We start from the raw sequence: 15,515 nt of genomic DNA, 5'->3' as shown, positions 1-15,515 counted from the left end.
AACCATCCACTACCTATACCTAGAAACATAAAGTCATAAGTTAACATTGCTCTATTCTTTACAGCTTACAAAATAACCATCCACTACCTATACCTAGAAACATAAAGTCATAAGTTAACATTGCCCTATTCTTTACAGCTTACAAAATAACCATCCACTACCTATACCTAGAAACATAAAGTCATAAGTTAACATTGCCCTATTCTTTACAGCTTACAAAATAACCATCCACTACCTATACCTAGAAACATAAAGTCATAAGTTAACATTGCCCTATTCTTTACAGCTTACAAAATAACCATCCACTACCTATACCTAGAAACATAAAGTCATAAGTTAACATTGCCCTATTCTTTACAGCTTACAAAATAACCATCCACTACCTATACCTAGAAACATAAAGTCATAAGTTAACATTGCCCTATTCTTTACAGCTTACAAAATAACCATCCACTACCTATACCTAGAAACATAAAGTCATAAGTTAACATTGCCCTATTCTTTACAGCTTACAAAATAACCATCCACTACCTATACCTAGAAACATAAAGTCATAAGTTAACATTGCCCTATTCTTTACAGCTTACAAAATAACCATCCACTACCTATACCTAGAAACATAAAGTCATAAGTTAACATTGCCCTATTCTTTACAGCTTACAAAATAACCATCCACTACCTATACCTAGAAACATAAAGTCATAAGTTAACATTGCCCTATTCTTTACAGCTTACAAAATAACCATCCACTACCTATACCTAGAAACATAAAGTCATAAGTTAACATTGCCCTATTCTTTACAGCTTACAAAATAACCATCCACTACCTATACCTAGAAACATAAAGTCATAAGTTAACATTGCCCTATTCTTTACAGCTTACAAACTTCTTTATAACTAAAATTATTCAAAATTTACAAATTTAAATCTCAACTGTTCCACAACATATATCGAATCTTTTGTTTTATCGTTACAATTACCAATTTATTTAATAACTAAATAAGCTACTAATTAATAACATTATAGTTGTGGTTAATAAATATCTGTGTAACACTATATTCAGATTTAGGTGAAGATGGAATAAGTGTTATTCCAAAGTGTTCCAACCTCATATATAAAATGTATGTTTAGTCAACTATCTTCGTGTTTATAATTACTTTGTTTTTATACTGTTAAAAAAAACTGAGAAGAAAAAATCAAAATTTGGAGTGGCCAAATCAAAAGTATCGTTTCCAAATATTTAAATGTAAACAAAATCTTAAGTTCAAGTTGTTATTCTTTCTGGTGCCTAACTGCTTCTTGGACATGTGATTTTCCTTAATAAAAATTTAACAGAGAAATTTCTCTAACAAATACTTAAACACATTCCTTGAAAACTAAAACCAGCCCACCAATAAATAACTTCCTTGTATCTGTCACAAAAGGATTAGCTTTAACACATTTTAGACTGTGAAAATTCTTACTTCTTATTGTTATTATAGGAACCAGATTCCTTTAAATGCATAGCACTGTTTTCTTCTGTTACTTGTAGTCTGCTGATTTAACTTACTTACACCCTAAACTAAAGTGGCCAAAAACTTATACGAATCATTTTAATCAGTTTATAAAACACAATATTTTCAAAAATTCAAATAAAGAAAATGTAATGATACTAGGTTAAATAAGTTCTGTCAACTTGAGCACCTTTATATATAATTTTGTTTTTGTAACTGTGCTAAAATCATGCAATGAAACAAAGATTTTTATCACTGTGAAACAAGGCTAACCTTATTGTATTACATTTCATACACTTACAGTACAAAGAGTTGCTTGTAGTAGTTTCTGTACAAGATGAATGATACTACCACTGTGAGTTAAAATAATAACACATTCACACAGCCTACTTATACCATTAGTTTGTCTCTTTGATATGTCATGAAATACCTACTCTAATGGAACATGGTTAGAAACATCTCTTATCAGAAGAGAAATAAATTATTAATTAAAGAGCACTTCTATTTTGAATTACAGTGATTTCTAGTTTATCAACCTAAGATTCAACTAACTTTACAGTAAGAGAACAGAATAAACATATATACCATTAAACAATGGACCAACAACACAAGTACATACAACACTATACAATGGACCAACAACACAAGTACATACAATACTTTACAATGGCCCAACAACACAAGTACATATAACACTTTATAATGGACCAACAACACAAGTACATATAACACTTTATAATGGACCAACAACACAAGTACATATAACACTTTATAATGGACCAACAACACAAGTACATATAACACTTTATAATGGCCCAACAACACAAGTACATATAACACTTTATAATGGACCAACAACACAAGTACATATAACACTTTATAATGGACCAACAACACAAGTACATATAACACTTTATAATGGACCAACAACACAAGTACATATAACACTTTATAATGGACCAACAACACAAGTACATATAACACTTTATAATGGACCAACAACACAAGTACATATAACACTTTATAATGGACCAACAACACAAGTACACATATATAACACTTTATAATGGACCAACAACACAACTATATATAACAGTTTACAATGGCCCAACAACACAAGTACATATAACACTTTATAATGGCCCAACAACACAAGTACATATAACACTTTATAATGGACCAACAACACAAGTACATACAATACTTTACAATGGCCCAACAACACATGTACATACAATACTTTATAATGGACCAACAACACAAGTACATATAACACTTTATAATGGACCAACAACACAAGTACACATATATAACACTTTACAATGGACCAAAAACACAAGTACATACAACACTATACAATGGACTAACAACACAAGTACATACAATACTTTACAATGGACCAACAACACAAGTACATACAACACTATACAATGGACTAACAACACAAGTACATACAACACTATACAATGGACCAACAACACAAGTACATACAATACTTTACAATGGACCAACAATACAAGTACATATATATAACACTTTACAATGGACCAAAAACACAAGTACATACAACACTATACAATGGACTAACAACACAAGTACATACAATACTTTACAATGGACCAACAACACAAGTACATACAATACTTTACAATGGCCCAACAACACAAGTACACATATATAACACTTTACAATGGACCAACAACACAAGTACATACACTTTATAATGGACCAACAACACAAGTACATACACTTTATAATGGACCAACAACACAAGTAGATATAACACTTTATAATGGGCCAACAACACAAGTACATATAACACTATACAATGGCCCAACAACACAAGTACATATAACACTTTATAACGGACCAACAACACAAGTACACATATATAACACTTTACAATGGACCAAAAACACAAGCTACGAGTTACACAAATGTAACTATATAGTGAAAAGTTACAACTGTTTTAGTTACAGCTAATCTCAAAGTACATAAAAGACCAAAGCTTTGTTTTTTTATACTTTAAAATATTACTTTATGACTCTTTAAGTTCACACTATGATGAAGTTTTATATTGCACAGGTAAAACAGAACAGTGAATGAATGAATCAACAAAAAAATAAATAATAATTAACAGGAGAAATGGGACTTACTGTTGAATTAATGGGTAAAACAGGACTTACTGTTGAATTAATGGGTAAGACAGGACTTACTGTTGAATTAATGGGTAAAACAAAACTTACTGTTGAATTAATGGGTAAGACAGGACTTACTGTTGGATTAACTGGTAAAACAGGACTTACTGTTGGATTAACTGGTAAAACAGGACTTACTGTTGGATTCATCTTCTTAACTTCCTTCACACAAACATCCATCAACTCTAGAAGAGACATCTGTATGGCTTGCATTGAGGTTGTCATGGTTACTTGGATCTCTATGACAACAGGCTATAAAGATCAACACATGACGTACATAAATAATCCAGTAAAATACATACTGTGAAGAGACATAAATATAGAATCAAAATGCCATCCCAAGCAGGGGGGTGTCATATGAAATCAGACTACATAAAAAAAATGATTCAATGTTTACCTGCTAAAAGTAATCCGGTTATTAGGTTTAACATTTGTGTCTTCAATGGATATTTACCCATCTCCACAAACAAAAAATTGCATACAATACATCAGTAAGAAAATCATCAGATACACTTAAGTATGATGGAACTGTTTTACATACCTTTACTTGTTCGAGAGAACTGTTCACAACGACATGAAACCTGGGCCACAGATAAAGTTGACGAACAAAAAGGTTTCTCATAATTCTCTGGACATAACAGAAGCCTCGAGTGAATGCACATGGACTAGATGACAAAGCTTTAATGAAACCTTTCTATGAAGAATACAAAGCGTCGAGTGAATGCACACGGACTAGATGACAAAGCTTTAATGAAACCTTTCTATGAAGAATACAAAGGCTCTTTTAAAAATATCATTTGATTATTTAACTCAAAAATTGTTCAGAAACCTGAAATGATTATATCAAATGTTTCAAGCACATCATAATGTAAAACAAAGTAGTGCTGTATATTCTCTAACTAAATCACTGTTGGTTTCAGCTACAAATACACTTTTATAATATGACATTTTGACAGATAGAAAAAATTCATTTTCCAGAGTAAACAAATTCAGATTATGTTAGTTTTGCTTGATACTTTCAAATATGGTGTTGTGTTTCCTATCTACTTACACATAAAACTAAAACCAAAGAAGCTAACTTTCCATTTGATTATAACAATTCACAAGTGAGCCTAAAATACAGAAAACTGCATACATTTTAACCCTTCTAAAAAGTCAAGGCCAAAAAGTCATATAATTTAGCTATAAAGTTAAATAAAATGCAAATTACACATAGTTAATGTCTATGGCAATACAAAAACAAAGTGAAAAACATACAATATAAAACTATTGTAATATATATGAATACAAAATTTAATTTCTTGTGGTATTATAATATTCATGCTGAATTAACTCTTTGTTCTGAACAGCTGCACATTTCACATGATACAAGGTCAAGACGACAGTGAAGTTAATCTCAAAATGTGTTCTCAAGATGGCTGGGTATTAAAACTTTAATTAAAATAAAGTCACTTTGTTATTCTTGAAGGTGGTTATACTTGTTACTGTCCTTGGAAGATGTTACTTAATACGACCTTGTGTAAGAATGTCCACAGTACTGTACTTCAACAGTTGTTTAAATAATATTCAGAGGTTACTTTCCCACCAATGTGTAATGAGAATGACTAGCCACATAGTAGTGCAAATCATTCTGAATACATGTAATATTTATTTAAAAAAACCTAGGAAACCTTTGAATTAACAGTATATTCTAGAATAGCATTGAATATAGTTTTCTTTGACTTTAAACACCAATCATAAATAAAAATTTGTATTCAAACAAAAATGACTTTTGATTGCTGGTGCAGTCATTCTTAGTGATAAAGTTTTATTATTTAGTAAACAAAACCTTGTACTCAAGAATGACAACACCAGTTCCCAAAATATTGTACCTGTTTAAATAAATAGTAACCAAAACCTTGTACTCAAGAATGACAACACCAGTTCCCAAAATGTTGTACCTGTTTAAATAAATATTAACCAAAACCTTGTACTCAAGAATGACAACACCAGTTCCCAAAATGTTGTACCTGTTTAAATAAATATTAACCAATACCTTGTACTCAAGAATGACAACACCAGTTCCCAAAATGTTTTACCTGTTTAAATAAATAATAACCAAAACTTTGTACTCAAGAATGACAACACCAGTTCCCAAAATGTTGTACCTGTTTAAATAAATAGTAACCAAAACCTTGTACTCAAGAATGACAACACCAGTTCCCAAAATGTTGTACCTGTTTAAATAAATAGTAGCCAAAACCTTGTACTCAAGAATGACAACACCAGTTCCCAAAATGTTGTACCTGTTTAAATAAATAGTAACCAAAACCTTGTACTCAAGAATGACAACACCAGTTCCCAAAATGTTGTACCTGTTTAAATAAATAGTAACCAAAACCTTGTACTCAAGAATGACAACACCAGTTCCCAAAATGTTGTACCTATTTAAATAAATATAATTCTTTACTTTCAGAGCTGTAACTTATAAAAATAATTGTTGACGAGTCTAGTAGAACTTGCACATCAATAGTCAGTCCAACAAACCAGTAAAACCTCCTGTCCACCAAATAAATGCACACACTGTTTGTGTCTTTAGTGTTGATCAAAGAGAGTCCATTTTGTGTCCAATCTCATTACTTCAGTTTACATTAACTAAGTTAATGAGAAATTTGTTACTATTTCATAATCAGTGTCTTGAGTGAATCTACTGTTATCTAGTAAACCTATATGATAGCTCAAATAAACATTCATTTCACCAGAATATACTACAGAGTGGATACGTAGAATATGTTAGTGTCCTGACCAGGATTCAAACTGATTATTGCAACTGCAGCACAATATCCTAACCACCAGATGACCATGGTCCAGTTCATATAAATAAAACATTTCTCAACTTGTCTTATATCTATTGTCAATAATTAAAACAACAAAAAACATTCAGTATTGAAGACTTGTTTCTCTTTCAATACCAACATAAACATTTTCATTTCATTTTTACTTTAACTGTAGTTGAAACCACATTTATAAAAGTCAAAATTTATTAATATTAGCATCAAATCCAACTAAATATCAGTAAGATATTTGTCACTCACTTTGTTCTTTTGGCGATACAACCTAAGAATGAATGCTTCTTGACAAGTTTGCAAAATCCTGAACATAAAACATCTAGTTAAAAACAGCATTCTATATTTCATCTTGAAATCAAATTAGCTACAAACTTTGAAATATTTCAGACAATCTTATGAAAACAAAATAGTTAAGAATTGATATTAGATATATAATATGTGTAACATATCAAGTAATATGTACTAACTCTTTATTTAACTTTAGTAGTTTGATTAAATATATATATATATATATATATATGTACTTAAAAGTTTCTGAACTTAACTAGACTGGTTTTTCTGGCATTTCATCCATGTTACATTTTATGCAGGAAAATAAATAATAAAAACGTCTGTCTCTCAAAATTAAATTGAAATAGACAAACATACAATTGAAATACTTTTATTTTCAACTTTATTCTGACACTTGAAAATATTTATATTAAGGTATTTTTCAGAATAAAGAAAGCTAGACGTAGAAAGTGTATTTTCAAAGGTTTACAGAACGACTATGTTAAAAATGCATCATAATTACTACAACAGAAAGTGAAAAATATATATCCATCCAAGAAAAGTGAGGATTCACCAAACAATGAAAGTTAGACCTTGTTCAGATGGAAACATGATTCAAAATTATCTGAAGAAGATTATTTAGATTAACTGAAGTAAAAGTAGGGCTACAACTCTAAAGGGCAAACTGACATACTTGTAGTAATTTCACAACTTACTTGTGTGCTCTATAGATTATAATGCCTGTGATCAGATCAACTGGGACTCTGCCCACCAGCATGTCTATTACCAGGATGCGAGAGGTGACAAACACTGTCCCTCCTTGCATGTAAAGTTCATAGCTGTAAAACAACAAAGAGTGTCACTGTTAGAAAAATCAAACTATTAATAGCTCATGTATAGTACTGTCACAAAATCATGTTTCTTTTGTTGTAACACAGTGAAAAATCACACTAGTTTTCTCATGAAATCAAGTTTTATATTGCTGTATCACTGCATGAAAAATAAAGCCACTAATATTCCTTATATAATTTTATCATGAACCATGTTTGATATTCACCACAGTGAAAAGGAAAACATGTATATATACAATTAACAATTTTAATACTTTTTAAAAGTACAAAACATTTTATATAACTCTACTAGAACATTTGGAAAATGTGTGTGTGTGCGTCAAAACATTCAATTCTATATTTTATGTAACAATTATTGATTTTTATGAGTTTAAATCTGATTTTACAATGCAAAAGTTTAACAAAACAACCAATTCATTCATTGGTCCATCTGTTGAAAAAAACACAAAAGAGAAATAGCATTACCGATCATTAACTCCACATTCTGAAGTTATAACTTTAGGTAGTGGTTGGACATCTTCAGTTTTGAGCTGTTCAAACACATATTCCTATAGTACAAAATAAAATTTAATATCAAAAGTCATCTCATTTTCCAGTTACCAGACAATTAGCTTCTAATGAGAAACAAACGGAAATTGAACTTTCTTAACCAACACGAAATATGTGTGTAGAGAAAAAGGATTGTTTGGATTCCCTGATTTTCACAAACTTACTTAGCTGTTTATTTAAAAAATATACACATACAACGATGTTCAACATTCTAACCATTTGGTAACCTCTTTTATCATGAGAAAGGTTTTATTATTTAAACTTTGCACAAACCTTCTCAAGGGCTACCCACACTAGCCATACTTAATTTAGAAGTTACAGGAGTTGCAGCTAGTTAACATTAACCGTCAACTAATTTTGTCAAATACAGGGATTGACCATCACATTGTGATGATTCTACAGCTACAAATGTAAATATGTTCACAGTTACTTTGCACACAATTGTAACTTGAAGCTACTGATTCACGAAACTTAACATAATGTTACATCTAGCTTATTTACGCACATTATTCAACATCACCTCTGTTTCATTTTAACTGAAAGTGTATTTATACTAGATTCACATTATATTATTCAGAAAAATTCACAATAATAATAATAGATAAAACTGTATTTTATGAATATCATTCACAAAAGAAATACACTCTGTGTTATTATTTCTAGTAACCTTTGTAGTTTTGCTTTGTCAGTATTGCTCACTGAAATCATTATATTTATAATGGACTTTAGTATTGATGTTTTATAATTCACCTAGTCATGTCTAAAGCATTACTAAAAACTAAGAACTTTTTTATAACCATACTGTGATTTTTAACAGAATTATTACTGGACAAAACATCCAATTTAGTGAAGTAATATATACATTTTTAAATGTAGCACAGTTTATATAATGTCTAAGAAACATCTTTACTAAGTCCAACTTGACTACATAGAATCTATCAATGAACAACTGTTGTCTACGTCACTTCATGGACAGCATCACATTTACTTATAAGGTTAATTTTCATTGTGTTTGCTGAACATGGAAGATATTTATGGTATATTTTATACAGAAACTTATTGAAACATACCAGTTAAATGACTTTTGGCTAATTAACTAATTAGTTCACGTATATCTCAAACTATCATTCTGTATGTTCTCACCTCTTCACGTGTACAAGTTCCCAGAATCAGAACCAAGTTCTCGGGACGACTGTGTACTTTAATTAGGTTTGCAAGTATGCGTTCAGTACCGATACCTCTGTAATATTAATATAAACATCTGAGTGAATGTTACTGCTACAGACAAAATATGAATTACTAGCCATGTTAAAACTTTCTAGATTTGTAGTTAACCTTTTAGACTCTCAAAGGAAAAAAGTTATAAAGATGTTGCTTTAAACCTTGTACCGGTCGTACTTAAAGTTCTGTTGGAAATATATGAAAGAAGTGCCAATACAGTCTATTCAATACATACCAGATCTGTCACAACATACTTATTGTATATCACCATTTGTTAAAACATAAATAGTGATTTTGTATTTAAACCACCAGAACCTTGATCACTTTATAACTGTTTGTTTGTTTCCAGTTAATACACATAATGCTTTTACCTGTTCTGTCATTATTATGAACTACTAAATATGAACTAACCTAGCAATTTATATCTGTACAATGAACTGACCTAGCAATTTACATCTGTACAATGAACTGACCTAGCAATTTATATCTGTACAATGAACTGACCTAGCAATTTATATCTGTACAATGAACTGACCTAGCAATTTATGTCTGTACAATGAACTGACCTAGCAATTTATATCTGTACAATGAACTGACCTAGCAATTTATGTCTGTACAATGAACTGACCTAGCAATTTATGTCTGTACAATGAACTGACCTAGCAATTTACATCTGTACAATGAACTGACCTAGCAATTTATATCTGTACAATGAACTAACCTAGCAATTTATGTCTGTACAATGAACTGACCTAGCAATTTATGTCTGTACAATGAACTGACCTAGCAATTTATATCTGTACAATGAACTGACCTAGCAATTTATGTCTGTACAATGAACTGACCTAGCAATTTATATCTGTAAAAAGTGTTCAAGAATACTGTATTTTACATCTTGTAAAATGAACTTTTTTCTTTAAAAATACCTTGAAAAATCCCCAAACATCTTCCAAGACAAAAGTGATGGGTTAAGGCAAGAGGAGAGCTTAATATCTGCTCAAAATAGTCTCATACAGATTGTAATCTCATTACTTACTAATTACAAGTATTTTCAATAACATAAGATATTCAGTTTAACTAATATTGTCGATATACTGTGAATAATATGGTGTATTTAACTGTATTTACTCAGTAGGTTGAGAAGAAGTCAAGGTTACATCAAGGTGTTGGTTGCTGAGTCGAAATATTTTGTTCTTAGAATTGTCTTTCCCAAATTAGGGTGTGTCTCACACGATGTAGCGTCTTACAAAGCATAAAATACTGTACCTTTCATCTCGAATTTAATGAAATTACAAAAACATGATGAAGAACAAACACGTATGTACAAATTTCAAGTACAAAATGTTACTTGGTATATCCACATTTTAATGAAAATTAATAAGAATCATTTACTTTTTCACCAAATGAATATGTTTCTCTTACTCCAAAGAAGTAATCTAATTTTATAAAACACACAAGACAATCCTTCATTATCATAGAAGTTATAAAATAAATATGTCGACTTACTTTGCTGTTATAACTAAACCATCTTCTTCTTCCAGTTTCAACATCAACTCACTTTCAAACTGCAACAACTCCATAACTGTTTTCCAATATTTAACAAACAGCAAACATTTGTTTTCTAAAACACATACCTAAATCTGAAAAAAAGAATCTTTAAAAAGAATAATAATTTATTTCTTACCTAATCTTTATATTTTACCAAAGAGAATAAAGAAACTGTTTTAATAGTTGACTCACTGGACTATATACACACACACTGAAACTTCATAATTCAAGCACTGTTCATGTGTATTTTATTATCCAGAAAATAAAACAAGTTATTCTCACCACACCTAGAAACAAAATACTGCATGAATTCTGGGATCCATCTTCAATTCCTGATTCCTATAAATAAGTAATTATTTTACCAACTGCCACATATTTCTTTAGCAACTTTTTTAACAAGCTCTAGAGTCATGAAAAACTACATAATGACTGGATATCTGCTATTATAACTCCTTATGACTGGATATCTATTGTTATAACTCCTTATGACTGGATATCTGCTATTATAACTCCTTATGACTGGATATCTGCTATTATAACTCCTTATGACTGGATATCTGTTGTTATAACTCCTTATGACTGGATATCTGTTATTATAACTCCTTATGACTGGATATCTGTTGTTATAACTCCTTATGACTGGATATCTGTTATTATAACTCCTTATGACTGGGTATCTGTTATTATAACTCCTTATGACTGGATATCTGCTATTATAACTGCAATTCATAAGAACAGAGACAAGAAACTTCTATCAAATCATAGACTAATTTCTCTCATTTCACAGGTGGTTAACTTACTGGAGAAAGTTATTAGAAAAAGGATAATTGACCAGCTTCAAAGGTTAAAGTAACTTCAAACTTGCAACATGGTTTTGTACCAGGAAGACCATATCTTACTAATTTAACCTTAGGAGACTGGACATTCCAATATGGTGAGAGTGCACCACTTATTTAACTGAGACCTCAGAAGACTGGACATTCCAATATGATGAGAGTGCACCACTTATTTAACTGAGACCTCAGAAGACTGGACATTCCAATATGATGGGAGTGCATCACTTATTTAACTGAGACCTCAGAAGACTGGACATTCCAATATGATGACAGTGCACCATGTCATATGTTATATTTCTTGACTTTAGTAATTAATTCTGTTCTTACCATTACTGTCATTACTATTAATTTAATTAAAAGAGTATGTTATTACAGGAAATACCTACAACTGGACTGAAGCATAACTCATTAACAGATTGGAATACATCTCAGTTAATGGGATAAAGTCAGTATGGAAGAAGGTTATTAGTAATGTTCTCTAGGACTTGGATCAACCTTGTTGGCTATATTCATGACTGATCTACCTAATAATATCAAATCATCATGTACGGATATTTTAGATGATTCTAAAATATATAATTCAGTTAGAACTAAAGACCAGGTTGAAAGATTAAAGTCCAATGTCAAGTTATTAATAAATCAGTCATAGGAGTGGATGTTGTAATTCTAGTATCATATTTAAGAAGTTACCAGGAAAGCCAACCAAACCCTTGGAATCATATGATCTTCCTTTGAATTTCTGGATTCCGAGACATTTTTGATATAAGACCTATGTTAGACTACATTTGGAGTATGCTGTACAGTATTGGTCACCACACCTTAAAAAAATATATACTGGAAAGAGTGCACAGAAGAGCCACAAAACTAGTTTCTGAGCTAAAGGTTAAAACATATAGAGACTGAAGAGATTCAATATAACTACACTGTAGGACAGCAGACATAATGGAGACCTTTATGATTATCAAGGGATTTGAAAAAATACAAATACTAAAAAAATAATTATAATGAATCTAAGGGACCCAGAAAAAAAAACACATTGTAATAAGGAAATAAGAAGAAATGCTTTTCACAAAAAGTTGTAAAGAAATGGAATGAAATAGTCAATTACACTAGATATACTCTGGAACCGATGTTGGTGAATGTTTTTAAGAATAAATATGAAAAATATAAGGACTGTCAATCCCAAACATCTAATTATTAAAACACATCAGTATAAACAGTAATGAACACTAAATTGTTATCACTGAAGAGGTAGCCAACAAGCACTAGCAAGCGCACTCAAACCTGTGATAATTATTATATGAATTTTTATGATAAAATTTTCAATACTGTATTTCAGAGATACAATAGTATTCCTTAAGTTTCCTAGAGATAATCATATTAAGATAAAAATTCTTGATGTCAGATTAAGTATTCCCCAAAAACTGTAACAGTTTTTATTTACAACTTTTTTGTTTCATTATAATGCCCTCAGAATGTTGTCAGAAATGGGTAAAGAATTTTTAATGTAGACAGTCACACATTTTAAATTAATGAACACTTAAGTAACACAATACCATCTGCTGTATCAAGGTTGCTTTTCCATCAAAAGTATCATATCCCAACTAAGTGTGGCCCCTCCATATTCATAAAATTAACCTCATATTAATATTTCACAAGAATAGCGTAAACTATGAATTTATAAAAATCTTAATTTAATAAGAAAAATAAACAACACAAATCATGCTCATTGTTGTTGGTCATTTACTTTGTCAATGGTATTAGTAAGAAATGTTTTAAATGTATGAATAGAAGCTACACTGTACATATATCTTCCATGTATCTCAATACTTGTGAAAAAAAATGAAAATATAAGAAACAGTGAGCAGTACTCTGATTTTGCTACAATAACATACCAAACATGTTCAATTCTTAAAGTTAAATCAAGCATGTTTCAGTATAATTTAACATGGTGTTCTACAATAAACATTCCATCAGGAACAATACATTAATAAAAACAGTAATTTAAAGACTGGTAAAGTATAGTGACGCTGGTATAGATTTAAATGTGTTACTGTCACGTTTGAAAGTTCATCATACATAGAAGTTACATCAAATATTGATAAAATACGACTTACTTTTTGCTTTAATGTAACCTGTTTCTCTATACTACTAGTAATACTGTTCCTGTGAATTTTTTTACATATGAGTTTCATCTGTATATACCTTAACTCTTAAATACGCTATGTATATTTTTTTATATTTGAATTCTTATGACCGCTTTACTACCCAAATGTATTTAGTACTAGTACTAAGGAAATAACAGATACCGAGTACGCTACGATATCTAGTACTGCTACTATAGTAATCCAAATTTGAACTTATAACTCTCAGTCACAAGCTCCAACAGGGTAAACTTACATTTAAAAATCATGTCTCGCTTGTCGTGCATTTCACATACAAATTTTAAACAAAAAATTTTAAAAGTTCGCAAACATAGTACGTTTAAGTATCGTAATGATGAACATAAAAAACATTAAGCCATTTTGCAAAGCCATGCTACCGACACCTACGAAGAGATTTAAAAATCAAACTGTATTAAATTCGAGGCTGAACGACTGTTCATAACAGCTCTTATTATTTCCTATTTCCTAAGCATAATTATTATGTAATGTCTTAAAAATAAGTGAAATAGAGTGCAAAATCGTATTATATCCTTTAAAGGAAACAGAAATGTGTCCATATACATTCACTTAAAAAGATAAAGCCAAAAATGTACTCATTTTTATTTTCTAGTGTTTAAAACTCAGTAATACCCATATATATTATAATAGCGTGTTTTATTTTCGGCAGAATCTTCTGGATTATCTAACAAAAGTTGTATGTGTGTGCATTTTCTTATGTCAAAGCCACATCAGGCTATCTGCTGTGTACGAGAGGAATCGAACCACTGATTTTAGCGTTATAAATCCGAAGATTTGCTGTTGTATGGAAGGTGAAAAGTTATGCGAACTTCGGTTCTTGTAACGATAGATTATTTATTTATTTATTCAATAAACGTTTTTTAAAAACACGTTTATTTGTGGACCTACTTTCATAAATAAACTTTCCAGAACTAACTTTAAATTCAAAATTTGAAAAAATTAAGTTAAGCCTAATTCACTCAAAATCTAATTAATCTGTAAACAAGTACGCTGACTCATCAAAAAGTTTATTAAATAGAACACAGAAATATACATCAACTTTCGTTGAGCTGAATAACTTTTTGACATAATTAACGCTCTGTGTATTTATATTGTACTTGTTTTGTACTTATATTCTCTATTCTTAATATATACGAACTTTCTGGATCTTATATCGTTTTCCTCTAATAGATAAACATTCAAATTAAAATATTTAAAAAATATGGTCTCATAAGAATATGAAAGACATGTCACTAAAATATAAATGTGATGAAAATTGCCCAGACTCGTCTAGCATCATTATTGACGCATCGAAAAACCCAACGCCTCTATCTGTCCCTATCTTGTGCCATTTGTGTAGTTTCTCTATTGGCCTATAAATGTTATTATTCTTTTTAAACCATGTGTCATAAAATATTAAAAATTAATGTAACAAACACGTTATTACATTTTGGAAACGCCCAGCATGGCCATGTCGTTAGGGAGCTCAACTCGTAATCTGAGAGTAACGGGTTCTGATCCCCGTCACACCAAACGTGCTCGTCCTTTCAGCAGCAAAG

The 15,515-nt window shown here is 30.5% G+C and overlaps 1 protein-coding gene across 1 annotated transcript in view; it reads right to left on the bottom strand.

The window, feature by feature from the left end:
• LOC143232128 (DNA repair endonuclease XPF-like) overlaps positions 1-14,352 on the bottom strand; it is a 52,664-nt gene extending 38,312 nt beyond the window's left edge. The window contains 8 exon segments of the mRNA XM_076467219.1: positions 3,830-3,943; positions 4,233-4,385; positions 6,766-6,823; positions 7,506-7,628; positions 8,106-8,188; positions 9,333-9,429; positions 10,917-11,050; positions 14,195-14,352. Coding sequence (XP_076323334.1) covers positions 3,830-3,943; positions 4,233-4,385; positions 6,766-6,823; positions 7,506-7,628; positions 8,106-8,188; positions 9,333-9,429; positions 10,917-10,990 — 702 coding nt within the window. The 5' untranslated portion in view covers positions 10,991-11,050; positions 14,195-14,352.
• Positions 14,353-15,515: the final 1,163 nt, after the last annotated feature.

The sequence above is a fragment of the Tachypleus tridentatus genome, chromosome 1 (assembly GCF_004210375.1).
Source record: "Tachypleus tridentatus isolate NWPU-2018 chromosome 1, ASM421037v1, whole genome shotgun sequence".
NCBI lineage: Eukaryota > Metazoa > Arthropoda > Merostomata > Xiphosura > Limulidae > Tachypleus > Tachypleus tridentatus.
The sequence above is the reverse complement of the archived record's forward strand: the minus strand, read 5'-3'. Positions and strand labels throughout refer to the sequence as shown.